Source organism: Bombus flavifrons, chromosome 6 (assembly GCF_040668555.2).
Source record: "Bombus flavifrons isolate JBK064 chromosome 6, iyBomFlav1_principal, whole genome shotgun sequence".
Lineage (NCBI taxonomy): Eukaryota > Metazoa > Arthropoda > Insecta > Hymenoptera > Apidae > Bombus > Bombus flavifrons.
In genome coordinates this window covers 5,850,364-5,867,981 of record NC_138447.1, presented here as the reverse complement: position 1 = coordinate 5,867,981, position 17,618 = coordinate 5,850,364, and the positions used below count along the sequence as shown (strand labels likewise).

The window sequence follows — 17,618 nt, the reverse complement described above, 5'->3', positions numbered from 1 at the left end:
GAATGTCGGTAAATCGAGTAAAATGTTTACTTGCTATCGAGGATTTGAACAGTGTCCCGCTTTTATCGTCATAGAAGCGTGTTTTGCTGTCCTGTATTGTAGTTATATAAATCGGTATATAGTCTATATTTTAGAATTACTTATAGAAATTGTTGAGCCGGCTTAAGCCGTACACGACGCGATACTTGTAAATCTATCAGTAGAAAGTCTTCGTCTTCTAATGTATTCTATTTTCGACAATTTTCGATTTGTCTATGATTACATTAATTACATTACCCACAATTCGGGAACATACATATTCTGTATATACGTCCTATGATACGTTACAATATGGCGAACAAATGTGAGACTTCGTATAACATTTATTTTTATAATATCAAATCAAACGTTCATCCTTCGTTCATTTACAATTTGTGCGTGTTAGAATATTTTACTTTGGTAGAAAATGAAATAAAATTCCTCCGTTAAATTGCTTACGTGTAGTTTTAGACGGTATTTTTGTAGCACGGATTTTAATAAATATCCGAAAGAAACAAATCTTACATGTCAATGAAATTTTAATATATATTAGATATCTTATTAGAGTAAATATTACGGAAGACGAAGATAAGAAAATACGATAACGATAACGTAATGGATCAAAAGTAACGCGTATATATTGCATTTTAGACGGAAACATTAGTGTAAGTCAGCGTCTTGGTCGCACACTGTCGTTTCTCTAACTTCCTGAGCCCTGGGACTTTTATGAAAGCATATTTGGATTATATATACATGTATAGAAGGAAGAAAATCGATTGAGTTCCATCACATTATTATACGACAATGCGTAACGGATTCGCTTGTTCCGATAACACCGACAATTTCGTTATTGCTCGCTCAAGACTGAATCGTTCCATCCGTGGCTTCAAGAAAAGCCAACTGCTCTTCTGTTCTTTTCAATCCTATAATGTTTTATGAATCGCAATCTTCTATCTGTACCTGTTTCAAAGACGAACGTATTTGCGTGTTTCATACTCGCGCGTTTAATTATTTTCATTACTTAAGTTTGTTTTGTTCTATTTCACACATCCAATGCATCTACGCATATACTGTGTTTCCTAATATCTAGAACCCTCGTTCGTTCGATTGATTTTATTTCATTTTTTTTAACATCCGAATATTTTGTTTGCAGTATTTTATTGAGATACTATGCTGCAAAAGAATGTATGCTTTTTTACATTAACAAAATTACCTTATATGGAAAAAAATTTATTTATCGTGCTCCATTAATGATTTTACAATTGTTACAATTGTTAATTATGTATGCACAGATGTACGTGATACAAATAGAACGATACGTTCAAAAAGCAATATTTCTTCATTTATGCTGTCATTAAAAACTGGAAGAACATTGGCTATAATAGATCGTTCTTATTAATATCATGTCTAAATTATTTTATTAATCGAGTTCGATATCTAAAGTATTATGCTGATATGTTTTTCTATACTTTGCTTTCTTGTTATCTAAAAATGTACCTACGTGCCAATGAAATTCTAGTTTAATAATCGATATAATATTCTGTTATTTCTTAAAACTTAATTTTTAATTGTAATTTTCCATGCTATAAGTATGTTCCTAAAACTAAGTAAGATACAGTAGAAACTGTTCAATCTTATTTAACATAATATTGATGATTTTGAACGATCAATGTGAAACAAATGAGAAATAGGATAAGATTTGCACGCGACAGAAGTGAAATTAGATTTTTGTACTATTACTTTATCGAATTATATTAGGGTTCTTTCTTTGTTCTTGAAATCTTGATCGGAGACAGTTCGCTAATTCTAGAACCGTCTCTTTTTCGTAAATTATTGGCTTTTAACGATAGGGTTTCCTCCTCGATGTTCTTTGTATGCAACATTCTCAGAGTCTTCTTTCTTAAAGAAAGTAACTCCTTTGCTGCCTCTAGTATTATTTCATAAAATTCGAGAAATGTCAGCTGTAACATTAAATTTCTATACTGTAAATTATGCCGTAAAAAAAAATACCGTATACGATGTGTCTGTAAAATATATTATGCATTTAAGCGAGAGATAATTAAGTTAGGGAAAACGCAATTTTTGTAATATCTGTAAATAACCATTGATTAAAATATTAGTCACATGTTAAATTAAATATGATATTCAATATTGGTTTATGATATTCATATATATTGATGTAATAAACGCATTTCGATCTATGCTACTTATAATGTTTTATGCTTTTTATATACATAATCGATGATAATTCTATAATTATGTACTTGATACTTAAATAATCGATGAAACCCAGTCTGACATAATTTGCATTTTATATTACTGTTCATATTGTTTGTTAACTTACCTACTTTCAATTTCAGTTTTATAATCTTTTTAATACGTATCACGTAGTACGCATAAAATAAAAATTGCATAATAATAATAGTGATAACAATCATAACCATTAATAAAGTTATCTATGTCGAGCGATATTCGTAGTTATCGACATTATGCAATTTTACATGCGAGCAACATACAAGGCTAATCGCAAGTAATTATGTATAGAGACGATCTGACTGCTGCCATATCTTTCATTTGTTTCATATAACGCGTTTCGCTAAGAATTTGTGTTTATATATGTAAACCGGTGCGTTAAAATCTGATAATAGTAATATAATAGCATAACAACGTCGTTTAAATATTACGATGTTAAAAACTGAAGACACCAAAGCAAGTCAAGTATAATCAAATAACAACCAGATCGTTCTATCAACAGATTATCTTTAAAAAGGTTTATTGAATTTCATTTGTATCAAATATATCAAAATTTGAATTACGATAATATACCTTATAATCCATGTTTATAATTACACCACTACTTGCATCTTTTATTCCAGGACATATTAGCATCATAATTTCTATCATTTTTCTAGTCCCTAGTTGTGTAAAGACCAACAATCCGTTAGCTGTAATACGAATAACGTTCTTAACGCAAACAAAGCATGTACGATCATTTTTATAGAATGTGCTATACCCACTGCTACATAAATTATTTGCATTTCTTCTTGATATATTAATCGTACGATCAGGTGACGAAAAGATTTCGTCAAGTTTCAGTAAGTAGCTGACTTTTTCGCCTATCGTCACAGAATTAATTCCATCCGGAAAATTTTCCACAGCTTCGGCAGTAGTAGAAGAAAGCATTGGATCTGTCCTGTCTGCATCATTAAAATATTCATACGCTTCAATGTAAAGATACCATTGCTCTAGGAACTGTACGCGCAATGTGAAATATACCAACATAGATGTTTACTATTAATAAAGTACTGTAACGTTGTATGTTTTGATCCAATTGCTCTCTTTTTCTTTCTTTTTTTTTCAAATACCGAAAAAAAATATATATATAGTTGTTATATAGCAACAGTGTTTCTTAAATAAAAATAAATTTAATTTATAAAACGTCAATACGTTTTTGCAAGCGTTACAAAATTTTGCACAATGTTCAAAGTTGCAAACGTTCAAAAGTCATTACATTATTTAATGTTTATTTACTTTCTATCGAAAGTTGACAAAAATTTCGGAAGTTAATAATTGAAAAATTTAAATAACAAATAACAACATACAGTTAGCTTACGTTTTAAAACGCACGTCGCACGAAGGAGATCTTTTGCAGAAATTGGATAGCCAATCTGTTGGTACAATTCAAAGACGCAGTATATAGGTAGCAAATCTTGATTTTCACGGCACAGATTACCTGGAAAGTTGTATTTTATTTAGAAAATTTCAGTTTAAAATTGAAAAAGTTGTATTCGCTGTGTAAATGATTAACAACACAAAAGACTTCCTAGCTGTTTCATAGAGTCATAAACATTTGTTTCATTTAGTTTAATGAAAATTCCCAAAAACTTACATAGACGCAAATTATATTCCTTATGACATAAATTGTCTTCATAACAATACCACCTTTTCTTTTCAAAAGCCACTTTTTACATTTATATTATCTTATTTATGATAATGTTGCCGTATTAGGTATGTACTTACGTACCAACATGATTTCCAGCATGAGGATATATATAGTTTTTTAAAAATTTGTGCAAACCACCAGCGATTTTTCCGTTCATTTCCTCGACTTTATCGTCGTTGTGTTTAGTATATAAGTGCCAGGAAACTTCTAACAAGGCGTGTAAAAATTGCCAGATTTCAATCTTTTCGAACGGATGAAGAGGATCTTTCACCATCGTGGTTTCATTTTTCGCTAATATTTTAACGATTTACATCAATAATAGAAACTTTGTACCGAGACGTGTTTGCGATAGCGGATATTATTCCAAACTACTGTTTTGTTACATTAAAAACTAATTTACTCATATACATATACAATATGTACTGGTACACAGTACTGTGCAAAATCTTAGGCTACCTACCAAATGAATATGAAGAATATGACTTTGATATTATCTTAAGTCTATCCTTATTACTTAAGAAAGTCAAACACCACAAATACGTATCCCCTAAAAATATTATTACCATCATTGTGAGATTACTACTCTGTAGCGATCACTACTGACGGTCCAAGAAAAGGACTTTTGTACAGTACTGCGACATAATATACAACGATGTTTACAGTAGTTATCAATTAACGTTCACCAATGTAACTATCAATTTCAGTGAGGCTAAGTCCTTTCTTATGAATACCACAATCTCTCCATAATTGCCATAAACATAATCTACTCATCGCCAGATTGCATTTTGGCGCCGACTTGGCAAATAACGTAGCATAATCGTTGTAAATTTCACGTAAACGATGCATGTGAAACGTCAAACAATTATATGTCCAGCATTCTTCATATTTCCAGACAGATTCTATCATATTCTCGGTGTAGGATTCAGGCGCATGTGTCTGCGTGATGTCGTTTCGTTCACTTGTAATCGTATCTGTATGAAAGTTTTTCATATAAGTCGTCACTCACTCCTTGAACATCTTTCGTTCAAACGTTTAGTGTAAAAGTTTAGTATACACGAGTGGAAATACTTTTATTTTATTAACAAGAATTTAAAAATGTCGCCGTTATTATCGTGTAACGAAACAACGGTGTCACTTTATCCGATTAAAATACGAAGAAGAAATGCAATCGTATTTTCGAATTATTTTCATTTACGCTTGCAATTTGCGTAATTTGCGTGTGGTATATGTTAATTAATAATAAAAAATATAGACCTATGGAAAGTGGATGTGGCAAACAAGAACAAGATTCTCTTTCACAACTGTAGCATTTTCCAGATGAAGCCGAAAGTACGACAGATGGCTCCATATTTTTTGGATCCAATAGACGAGTTATATAGTAAGATAAACATAGAAACTGTTCTGGCTTCAGGATGGGTGTTGGCCAAGTTTCTACCAATTGACCAGGTTTCTCGACAAATCTATCAATGATTAAGTAGAAATTAATTATATTAATTTATATTAAAATATATTTCCTATATTTCGTTATTGTACATATGTGAGTAGATACATTTTACTAACAACATTGTATAAACTGTTACATCAATTGTACTCATTTTGTACCTATGATCGTTATTGTACAGTGTACAATGTATATGTATATGGCATTCTTACGCTGTTTTTATTTCTTTAGCTGTCCGCACGCATTCTCCTTCATCCTTCGTTTTCGTTTCAGTTTCTAAATTATCGGCTACAACGTTTGGCGCACACAAAATATCGTTTGAAAATAATGGATTAGCCTCAAACTTGTGCCCGTTACTTCCTGCATAAAACACGAATATTTTTACTTTGACGCAATATTTGATCCATCAAAAAACGTCATATCAAATATAAGGGAATTATTTGTAATACAATCTCATGTTGATAATAAAGGATGAAAAATAACTAGCTTACGTTATTAGTCGAACCTCGATAACTCGCATAACAATTTTGCTCGTTACCTTCCGCTTCTTTCTCAATGCGAGAATTGATTGTAAATATCAATAAATAAAAAAAAAACCTTCCGCTTTGTGAAAACCGTATATAAATATCGTATACGTGTCCTATAATATACGTAGCTACGATATACGAATCTACGCTTTACAATGAAAAATCCCGATTCAACTTGTCGCTTATTTTTCAAATAAATAATTGACCTCTAGAACTTGAGTCTCTACATCCTCTGCAATTCGAAGAATATCGACTTTCGCGCAAAACTTGTTCGACTCGTTTCGAATATTAAACCTCTCTTATTCGTAGAAAAAGTAAAATCTCCACAGCTCGAAGGCTTTTTTAGTCGTTGCCTTGTGATTCGAGTTCTCGAGGTTGGCTGCGTCAACAATATGTATCTTTGCTGCAAATATCTTAATTTTGTAAAACGTTCGCGTTACCAATTATAACTCCGTAACCATGCTTTTTATTATCCTTCCAATAACCAGAATACTTAGCTCCACCGACAGAATTCAGCTTTATCTCCCCTATTATAACGATCTTATTATTATCTTTATCGAACATTGTTTCAGAATAACAATATAGATTCACCCTTGCCATGACGCATTCCACGACGCCAGTAACCTACGTACGATGCTTCTTGCGGCCAAGCAAACGTTTTATTAAAAAATCCATTCCATACGTACTCTCCATAGCTGCAAACATTGTATTATCTTGTAATATTAAATAAAACTAACATATGTATTTTAACCACTCTTCCAATGTAACTATATTTCTTTCATTCATCGTTATAAAACCATAGAGACCAAAACAAACCCGTGCATTGCACCGCATTTCCATTCCCCACGATAGAGACTCCCATTGGGCCAAACCATGGTTCCGATACCATCACGAACTCCGTTCTTCCATTGACCCACGTAACGGCCACCGCTTGGATAAATTCGTAATCCAATCCCGTTCATTTTGTTCATTACCCAATCACCGTCGTATGAACCATTGTCAGAGTAACGGGAATAACTTTTTTAACAAGTACATTTACAAAAAACTGATTATTTACAAAAAAAACTTGTATCGCAGTGAATAACCATATGATAACGACACTTTTTGCTAATAATTATATTACCAGAGAAAAAAACGTCGTCAACAAATTGCGTACCGAAGAAGAACACGTCTGTCTTTGTATAACAAAAATGTTGCCTTACTAAGTACCATAAGATACTTAAAGATTATAACAAGTGACGACAATCCCTTGTGCACGCAGCTCAGTAAATCACGCGTTCAAAATGATACCGTCAAGAGGACGCGTCGAAATCGAATGTTTCTCGTCGAGAGGCTTTGCAGGACAAGGGACACGGTGATATGATAGAATGTCTCTAGCGCGAAATTCGATTGCTTGTAAGTTAAGTTGAAAAATAAGCTTCTATCGACACTTTTGCATATGAATTTTCGCGTTTATTTCGGTGTATAGAATTACTCCACAATGGTATTTTACATACAATTCTAACACTTTTATAACAACCTGAACATATATCTAATAATAATAGCCACACCGACAACTAACACATCCTAAGACATAAATCGAATTAATCGAGTTTTTGTTTTACTACTAGATTTGTAAAGGATGTAAGTTTTACGTGTTAAAAAACGTTTCATCGTATTACATTCTTTCTCTGGCTTGTGAAAATATTTCACCTGTACGTTGTTACGTACTTACCCTTTCCCATGTCTTTGACCCATATGCCACTGACCGGTATACATGTAACGATTTTCTCCATCCACCATAATTCCTCTACCATGTCGGTAGCCGTTCGTAAAATCACCTTCGTACCAACAAACATTATTCCATTCTAATAGACCTTTGCCATGCATAAGATTCTGTTCGAATTCTCCCTATGAAACCACACAACTTTCAATAATAACGAAAAGCGAATAATAATAAATAATAACGAAAAATTTAAATAAATCATATATATACAGGGTGGTTGGTAACTGATAGTACAAGCGGAAAGGGGGTGATTCTACGCGAAAAAAGAAGCCGAAAATATAGAATAAAAATTTTTTTTAATTTTTCCATCGAGACAACGATCTACAGTGAGATCCGTTATAACGTAAGGCACGCGTACCGAGCGAAAATTCAAAGTCGATTTTCTCGAAAACAAAGTCTCAAACGAAAAATTTTTATTCTATATTTTCGACTTCTTTTTTCGCGTAGAATCACCCCCTTTTCGCTTGTACCACCAGTTACCAACCACCCTGTATATAAATTAATCGTATATTATGATTAATAACTAGAGTAATTGTTAACCAAGTGCAAAGTTTTTTGTAAAATATATACAATCGCTTTTGCCATTGATATAATCTTTAATGCATAAAAAGCATATTGCCGCAAAGAATGATGACCGTTTGTATTGCATGTATGAATTCCATTAACGACTTTTATCGCTGAAATTTATATACTTGTATCGTAATAATAGGAAATTTGAAAATTCTTACTTTATACTGAGCACCGTTAGACCACTTGTATACGCCTTCACCCTCCATCATTTTTCTACTAATACGACCGCTGTACGTATTGTTACTAATAAATCTTATGTTTGCAAATTCATCGGGCAGTGATAATTTCCAAGACGAAACGATATTTGATTTATTTGTATCGTTATTAAATTCTTCGGAATTATTGTCGCTTTCTTTCGATTCATTTACATCTTCGTAATCTTGTCTTTCACCTATATCTTCGTCATCGTTGGACGAATTTCTCGAATCATCGACCAATATCTTCGTAGGCTTTTTTCTTAAATACGTGCCATCCCACCTATATTAAACAATGAACGTTAAATAACAAACATCGAGTAATTGACATTTTTAACGCGTATTTTACTCGGTTGTTAAACGTAATAAACAGGGAAAATCGTATGTATATGGAACTTTGAATCGTAACAGTTCATAAAGGTATCAAAGAGAGTTGATAGAAATATCAAAATTTCAGTAAAAATTTAAACGAGAACGAAAATGAAAACGATTACTCTTTCACAAAATACTGCAAAGTGTCATTATAAAGAAGAAAAATGAATTCTTCTTTAGCGCTATATTTACGACGTTTGTCAGCGAGAATATCTTCGAAAGGTAATTCCTCTACTATTTCGCTTTCTTTTTCTTCCATCTCTTCCACTTCTCCTTCGTTCTCGCTATACGATTCCAGAGAAATAACCTTCTTCCGACATTTCTCTGATATCACTTCTTTTAGCGTACTATTCATCTTTTTTATATGTTTCCGAGTAAACTCGCAACAATCTATACTTTCGCTAAAGTTATTTAAAAGTAACATTCAATTCTGCGATAGAATTTTAATAATTTACGTCCACGTATATCGTAAAATCTAAGAAACGTGAAGATATCAGAGATTCGACAGACGTTATTTTATGCAACAAGACGATGTTTTAGGCGATGTTCTTGAAATGTTTTTGAAATGTTTTTGAAATGTTTTTGAAATGTTTTTGAAAATAATTGACATTGGATTCCGATTAACTTTCGATTAATCACGTTATCCCGTAGGATAAAATATCAAGAAAAATAACAAATATTCAAGTTGCCTAACTGAAAAGAAGAATAAATGTTGACGAAAGGGAAACTGAACGTAAGATTATATTTGTATAAAAAGAGTTATCAAATTATTGACAATTATCAATTTTTTGATCGTGCTACGAAATCTGTACTCGCACAAAACTTTATGTTTAATTTATTTATGTTTAATTTTATTCGACAAAAATAGATATTAGCTCAGTTCTTTTCTTTGCATTTCGTTACATTTATTTCCGCAAGTTCCTTCCATTACCTATATACGTATAATGGTCTGTTACAATGGCGTATAAATTAGAATCAATACGATTGTACGTATTTATTTTTGTATACAAAGTGTTATAAATATAGAAAATATACTGGTTGAATCGTAGGTCGTCTTTCCAACCTGTGAAGATGAATTTAAAGATTTCGAACCGATTGTTTTTCATACTCCTGCTATTTACAACGCCAAAGTAAAGGTTCATGATTGGTAAGCATATTTCATTATTTATTTATATAAATAGCACAGAAATAAAAATAATATTTTATTGTTATTCGATACACGTGTAATCGATATTTATACCAGTGTGATAAATTTTGGAGAAATGTCTGTCGTTTGTTTAATTTTTAATCGAATCGAAGCTTCGAAAATAATTTTTTGTCGATCCTTCCAATATAAATACTTCATCCATATATTATCTATATGTATTATTTATGTAAAAATGTTAAATTTTACTATTTTTATCATCTTTTATTATTTTATTAGTTTACATCTTTAACCATGCATTCCTAACTCTTATCCAAGTATATATATTCTGAAATATTTTATGCATATTATTTTATATACTTCCAAAACTTTACCATGACATGTAACTTCTTGTATAAGATATACTTTTTAAATTGCGATATGATACAGAAGTTTGCATCGTATATACTCCTATGTTTGTTACTCCTTGTATTCGATAGTATTCCCTATGTTGTCAAACTGTAACAAGGAAAACGAAGAAGGGTGAAACATTCCCGCCTTCTATTGTGCGTAGCAACGCAGTTTCGTCACTATAGTCACTATAGTCAATATAGTCAATATAGATTGTCAGACCACTCAAACTGCAACAGCTTTCAACTGTGCGTGTAGTTTTCTTTCTACGTAGCACAAAATAAACAAAATCTCTAATATTACGATGCAAAGTGGTAAATGGAGAAAAGGACATACAAATTGACCACTAAACATACTAATTATTACTCATTTTTATCGTAGTAAATTATCAAGCCAAATATCATCTTCCGTGATGTAAGTATTACTCTTTCCGAAACTTTTAGCCAAGAACACATAATTAATAATATTTACACGTATGGATACGTATATGTGTGTGTATATGTATATGAATACGCGTGTAATGCTATTATATAACGTGTTAGGTGTATTTTTTAAATATTCTTTTACGCTTCAGGAAGATGAACTTCTCAAAAACATTTATTTCGTTTATCGTGTTTAATAGTCCAGCTATATTCAGTCCACCTATATTTATTTGTTATTTATTATGACCTGGTCGTTGATTCTCGGGCATATCCGATTCCTTTCCCCGCCTTATTTTCCCGTTTTGCTCAAACTTTCGATCTTACACATACATAGTTGACTCGTGAATATACATATGAGAAGTCGATACGTCGTTATTTGTAGACTTTGATAAAACTTAAAATTTGCTATTTACAGGCAAATGCATACGTTGGCTGAACCCAGAGATAACAAAGAGATATTTCCACCGAAAGGGAATCTTCATAAATCATCGTATGAAAGACTAGGACCAGAACCTGCTTGTACAGGAATTACTGAAACACACGCGATGTTGTCTCAAATAGAATTAAAAGACTCGTATAAACCAATTTATCCGCAACGTACTCTACTTCATATCAAGTCACTTGCAACGTTAGAGTATGTATTCGTTAAATAATTTTTTATTCGCTATTAAAGAATAGTCAAAATAGATGATTCCATTCAATATGAGACGATAATTATTATTATGGCAATTGTTTGAAAACTATAATCATAGTTACCTTTTATAGCGAGTGGAGCATCATGAAAAATATGACGCGTATTGTGTATAGGTTTGTCGTTAGTAGCAGCAAAATATGAATAGAATAATCTCTCGTGAGAAAGTTGTAAATATAGAGTAAAATGTTTACGAAGGAAATTGAAAAGAATGGAACAAATACTGTAGCTATTGTGTATCGTACATTAAGAAACTGGCTTTTAGTATAAAATTAAAGCGTTTAGTTTTCATGTACATTTATATAAGAACGCAATACTCGTTGCAAATGCTATCCATACCGTAAATAAGGAACTTTTTTATAGAAATAAAATTACCACGTACCACCCTTGACGAATTTTGTGTAATTTTCATCTTTCGAATGACGACAGGAATCTCCTTCGAGGAAAATTCAATCGTAATGATATTTGTCCACGCAGTGTTGGATGGATAAGCAGAATTTCATTTTAGCTAGGTGCACGGACATTCGTCGAATTTACAAAGACACTTTTCTTCAAAACAAAGTATCCGAAAGCTCCGAAACAAATTCTTGTACAAATTTTATTTTAGACTTACGATCGATTTTTTCGTCGACAATTACATTTTATTAAATATCTACTACTGGGAAAGAAAATACTATGGAAGAAATCACTTTATATACTTATGACCCGATGAATCAGTATATATTGATATTTTAGAAAAATAATATCGCGTAATATCACAAAATAATACCAATAATATCTGTTCGATCACTCGCGGAGAGACGCGATCGCGTAAATTCCCGTTACGATTAGATAATCGACGCCACGAAATGATCGATCCCCTATTTCGGTTAGGATAACAGAGGTGGTTTAATTGAGTAGTTACACTGATTCAACAGGTATAACTTTATGTTTATTTCAACAACTTTGTAGAGAAATGATTACACTGATGCGAATGTACAAGTTAAGTAAGTAGTTGACTTGACCCTCCTAGTGTCGTAGGAGAAGTCGTTGACTTCACTTTCCTAATGTCGTAGGAGAAGTGAGTTAAAGTGACGATGCTGTATCGGAGGAAAGCTAGTCGTTGGTGTGTCTAACGCAAGGGATCATCGGATTTGTTGGTGACAATTTTGGTTAGGAAGGGCAGTAGACATTGCTTCTGATTGGGTAAAAAAAGGTTGGTGGACTAGAAAGGGCCTTAGCCGCCCTCGATAGAAAGTTGCTGGTGGGAAGCATCATACGTGAGAAATAACTAACTTTCCTGTGTCAAACCGTAGTCGACAATACTCTTTAGAAGGCGATTTAGAAAAGGGATATTTGTTTGGTCTGAAGGACCTTAGTTAGTAAATTATTGAGATTTATGATGGGTCCTTGAGACTATTGAGGGTAGGCAGTGAGGACGAGCGGACATCTGGTTACCATTTTGCCCGCGGTGTGTGGCCTGGTCTAGGTAGAGTGTCGCCCGACGTAACAATATCATACAATCATACAATAATATATGAATTATATCATACAAGTATAATGTTACACGTTTGTAAGAAATAAATGTATGATATTTCTTATGACATGTGAAAAATATATCGCAGGCCCGAAGAAAAACAAGAGACATTGACGGATATCGTGTACGATGCCGATGAAGCCCGAAACATGGATTATCGAACAACAACGGAAATTCATTACAGATCACCTCATCCCATGAAACGAAGAACGTTACCGCCGCCACTGCCACCACCACCGGAACCATGGCTCTTAAATCGTCGGACTATCGGATATAGCCTGGAAGAATTGGAAAAGCGAAACGGGACGTACACGTTTTTAGATGACAATATGGAGCTTCATAAACAAATAGCTGATTTAAAATCAAGAAGATACAAACTGCGTACGTTTCAAGACAGTCATCCTTCCGAACACATCAATGTGTCTAATATAAAAGATTGTAAGGATTGAAAATTGGAATGTACAAAAATAACCGAGAATATATTTTATCGAATTCATCGAAAGAAATGAATTATTATTGTCGTTAGAGAATATGCTGATAAAGTAATGTCTCTGTTATTGTGACTTGCCTGTTAAAGAGTTTTCTACGTAGTATGAAACATGAACATCCACGCGTGTTAAGACGAAGAAAATAGAAAGGATACAATATGGAAATCTACTAGTAATAATAATAATAACAATAACAATAATAATAATAATAATAGTAATAGTAATAATAATAACAACAACAACAACAAAGGATTATCCAAGTAAACGAAGGAATTTGTGTTGCATTCCTGTTGGATCCGTGTTACATTAGCGATAAAAGCATCTAGTCAGTCTGCAGGTTCCGGCGCATATTTGCAAACATAAAATTAAAAACTACAAATTAAGAGGGCCAGGAAGTGTATAGAGAAATTGTAGAGTGGCAAATACAGTATAGATGGAAAAGTAACGTTAGTTTCGTTTTATTTTGATTCAATTACAAATGCGTACGGACCTATGAACTCAACCGATACTACCGATAAAACAAAAGCTGGTGGTTACATTATACGAAACAACTATGATAAATCGGATAATTACAAATAATGCAACTATTATAATTATATTGTACTATCGTATTAAAAACAAATTACAGCTTGATAGGAACTTGTTTTCTATAATACTGTAGTGGTTACAGAGCTCATTCTGCAATTGTGATTTTAATCGCAACTACCACGATAAAAGCATCGTTTTGTAATATACGATTAAAACAGTATCCATATTCTTTTATTCGCGTTTATTCTGCATTATCTTCGATCACCACACGCAAAGCAGTGAAGATGGAGAAAGTATTGGACAGATACTGAAATATTATCAGCTTGTTAATGATATGTCATCTTTGATTAGTTCGTTGATTACAATTAAAGAGATTGCAGTTATATCCCAGTTTTATGGCAATTTGAATAAAAGAAAAATATATAAGATGGATCTATATAGACACTATATTCATAGTTAAGTGATATTGATAATAGAAATCTTGCAAACAGAACATTAGACAGAATATCATTTACACTCTGGCAATGAGGCTGCGTCGCGATCAACTGAAAATGCGAACAGTGTCTTAAAAGCAAAATTAACAATTTGAAAAATTGCAATTACGTTTACCATTGCATGTAACCGAACAACGTCAAACATGGCATTTGATTTATTTGAAAAGCTTTTGTCAAATTTAGCTGTAGAATTTTATTTGTTCTATTGCAGCAAGTATTAATCGATATGTGGTCCTTACCGAACAATAATAACGCAAAGAAAGCTCTGGTATTATACAACTGACAGAGAGAGTTACTGGCTCTTGATATACCAGCACGATCGACAAATTTTTTTGCACTTCCAACGTTTGTTTATACCATATCGTGTCATATGCGCTTCGTGAAACATTTATGCTCTGTGACATACAAGGGATTAGTTGTATCTAAGGGAACATAGTTCATAGATTGCGCGAAAAAAGAGGTGGTAATATGAACGTACTATTACCTACCTATTATCACGGGTTGAACGTGGTAATGTTAAACGAAACAGACTATTATTTCTGAAATTACGTCCGGTGCAACGACAATAAGCAGTTATAATTTACAACACGTCGTTGTTCATTTACCTTTTTAACGTCTGCATCGTCAATCGCTAGCAATTATGAAAGCAATTTTCGCCTGTTAAATATCTTTTTGTACATCGAAGCGTTTCTTAAATATAATCAGAGTTTCATCGATAAAAGTGGTCATATTACTACCTCTTTCCTTACACTTAAACAATAGAACCTGGTTTACCATATCTTTCATGTAATCGGCTGACCACGCGTATACGTAAATCTCCGTAAGTAAAGTGAGGCATAGAGTTACGAACTGTATTTTCACCATTGGCGGTACATCCTAGACGTAAGCTATTTAGTGAATTCGTCGTACAAAATATTACAAGCTTCACTTACCACGAGCAATATAATGCCACATAAAGTTAGAGCAGACGTGCTCACTCCTATAGCATAAAGCACTATGTAACGAAGATTATCCACCACTTCTTTTGCGTATCTAGAAGAAAAAGAACTCGCGATAAACATGAACGCTCCGTTTCATCCATGCGTTGTAAAATTTCACTCTTACCTTCTCAAATATAATTGTTTCTCAACGCAAACGATCAGCGTACTAACGTCTGACGTCTTTTTTAATTCCATGGCCAAACACTGGAATCTCGCGGCGGTAAACCAAAGCAGAAGCGATCCAAACATGCTTAAGCATATATGTGCTGCGCATTGATAGCTGAGGATAGACTGTTGCGTGTAGATGATAACGTACACTGGCGTATAATTAACGCGAAATGGATATTCCGCTTCGCTTGGGAAGGATAGCGGCAAGGCTGCAGGTCCTATCGAAAAGGCAGTCGCGGTCAAGTAAATACATACCATAGAACTTGCATAAAAGACGCTGCATCGCGCGATATGCTTAGAAAAAATTTCCATTTCGTATTCTCGCGCTTGTTTAATGCAGACTGACATTTCCTCGACTACGTGCTGTAACCCGTTGTCAAAGCGCGTATCTTTTTCAATCAAACGTAAGGTGGAAGTGAATAAAAACTTACTTGCAGGGAATCGTGATTGATGAAACATATAACAGTCTGAACCACAATTTGACTTACAACCATAAACAGACAGATACATTCAGAAACAATGATTATATCGTCTAGATGCAGATAAATCGAATATAGCAGCGGCGGGAGCAGCATGCAAGCGCTAATAACGCTACTGAACTGCAAAATTTTGTGAACCAGAGTTCGCGTTCCGCTGCTATTGATAGGAGGCGGCCAACAGAAAGTCAAAGCTACGCTAAACCAAATGATGTCCATCACTTTCTCCGGCGTTATTCTTTTCGGCATAATTTCAAGAGACTGCGTACCTTGTACGAACGAAATAGAGTTTAATAAAATTCAACGGAAGGATATTCGTTCAGTTCAAAACATTGCTACGTCGCGTCGAAGACAACTGGCCGTTTGCGGACGTTTGAATCCGTATGAAATTATCTTGTACACACGAGCAATTTAATAAATCATATTCGGCGTTACACTTGCGGACAAGGTTGTTGATTTCGCTGCTGGTTTCTTGCACTGCTGGTTGATTCAACGATGACAATTATTGTTTGCATTATACATGGAGGCCGGTTGCGGTAAGGGGCAAGCAGGTGCAGAGGGAGGCGATCTCACGCAACAGAGTTAGCGTTCGTGGATATGACGTGTAATAAAACGGTCTGGAACTGGTAGGAAATCACATACTTCTGGATGCGATAAGTTAGATATTCAGTTAGTTATAGGAGAGCTTACTCGCGCCACTTACAGAAGACGATACTTATGAAATAACTGGAGAGATAGAGAACGTGATAATTTATAGGATTTTTAGCGATACTCGTTTCTTCCAAGACTGACAGACTCTCTTACGCCGTTATTTATGTATCAGACATACGGATATTTCGAGTTTAGCCAGACGTTTAGTCTTATGTTTGAACTTGAAAGGACTATTGTGAACAGAGATTTATGAAAAGATGAAAACAGCGATGTACATACGTATATGTGAAAGACAAGATATTAAATGATTTTTTCAAGGGGAAATGAAATTCAAGGGGAAAGATTGGATCTAACAGTGAAAAACTTATTATTCATTGACATTTGACAAGAAGATCCATCGCTGTGATTGCGTAGCGCAAAGATGAAATTTTTTTGTCTCAAGGTGATATAGTGATATATCGGTGACTCGTCCGGCAAGGACTTGGACTTTTAATAGGAAATAGCAGGGGCGGTGCACTGCTGGGCCAAATTGTTCAAATGCCCATACAATTGCAAATGGCTGAGGTGTATACCGCGTCATTCGTTCGTCACAGTCCTCTTACCAGGAGGCACACTCAGTCCAACGATAAATACCCATATCTGTTACAAATTGTTTGGAAATTGAACGGCGCTAAGGTAACCGGTCCTACGTTAAAAATGGATCATCGATAGCTAACATGCAAAAGTGATTTGAGGGACAAATTTTGATTGCTCTGGTGAACATTTCTCGCAATAAATTTCTCCCTGACGATAAGGCATCTCCACAATAAAGCGAAATGATTCGTGAAATAATGAAACGAT

General features: G+C 33.7%; 3 protein-coding genes across 3 annotated transcripts; 1 reads left to right on the top strand and 2 right to left on the bottom strand.

The window, feature by feature from the left end:
- Window positions 1-1,772: 1,772 nt before the first annotated feature.
- Window positions 1,773-9,185, bottom strand: LOC138181269 (radial spoke head 10 homolog B). Its single transcript, XM_069115996.1, has 14 exons — window positions 8,953-9,185; window positions 8,423-8,741; window positions 7,644-7,819; window positions 6,746-6,946; window positions 6,521-6,624; window positions 6,370-6,456; window positions 5,615-5,762; window positions 5,216-5,421; window positions 4,645-4,932; window positions 4,043-4,252; window positions 3,632-3,751; window positions 3,036-3,215; window positions 2,845-2,963; window positions 1,773-1,979 (listed from the first exon to the last, which is right to left on the bottom strand). The coding sequence occupies exons 1-14, from the start codon at window positions 9,183-9,185 to the stop codon at window positions 1,773-1,775; spliced, it is 2,598 nt and encodes an 865-aa protein (XP_068972097.1).
- Window positions 9,186-9,774: 589 nt separating this feature from the next.
- LOC138181268 (uncharacterized) lies at window positions 9,775-13,457 on the top strand. The gene is made up of 4 exons (XM_069115995.1): window positions 9,775-9,792; window positions 9,880-9,977; window positions 11,202-11,420; window positions 13,082-13,457. Exons 1-4 carry the CDS (start codon window positions 9,775-9,777, stop codon window positions 13,440-13,442), a joined length of 696 nt encoding a protein of 231 aa, XP_068972096.1. The 3' UTR covers window positions 13,443-13,457.
- LOC138180618 (odorant receptor 10) lies at window positions 13,313-17,377 on the bottom strand. The gene is made up of 6 exons (XM_069114663.1): window positions 16,083-17,377; window positions 15,608-16,014; window positions 15,436-15,535; window positions 15,278-15,379; window positions 14,743-14,898; window positions 13,313-14,316 (listed from the first exon to the last, which is right to left on the bottom strand). Exons 1-6 carry the CDS (start codon window positions 16,374-16,376, stop codon window positions 14,251-14,253), a joined length of 1,125 nt encoding a protein of 374 aa, XP_068970764.1. The 5' UTR covers window positions 16,377-17,377; the 3' UTR covers window positions 13,313-14,250.
- Window positions 17,378-17,618: the final 241 nt, after the last annotated feature.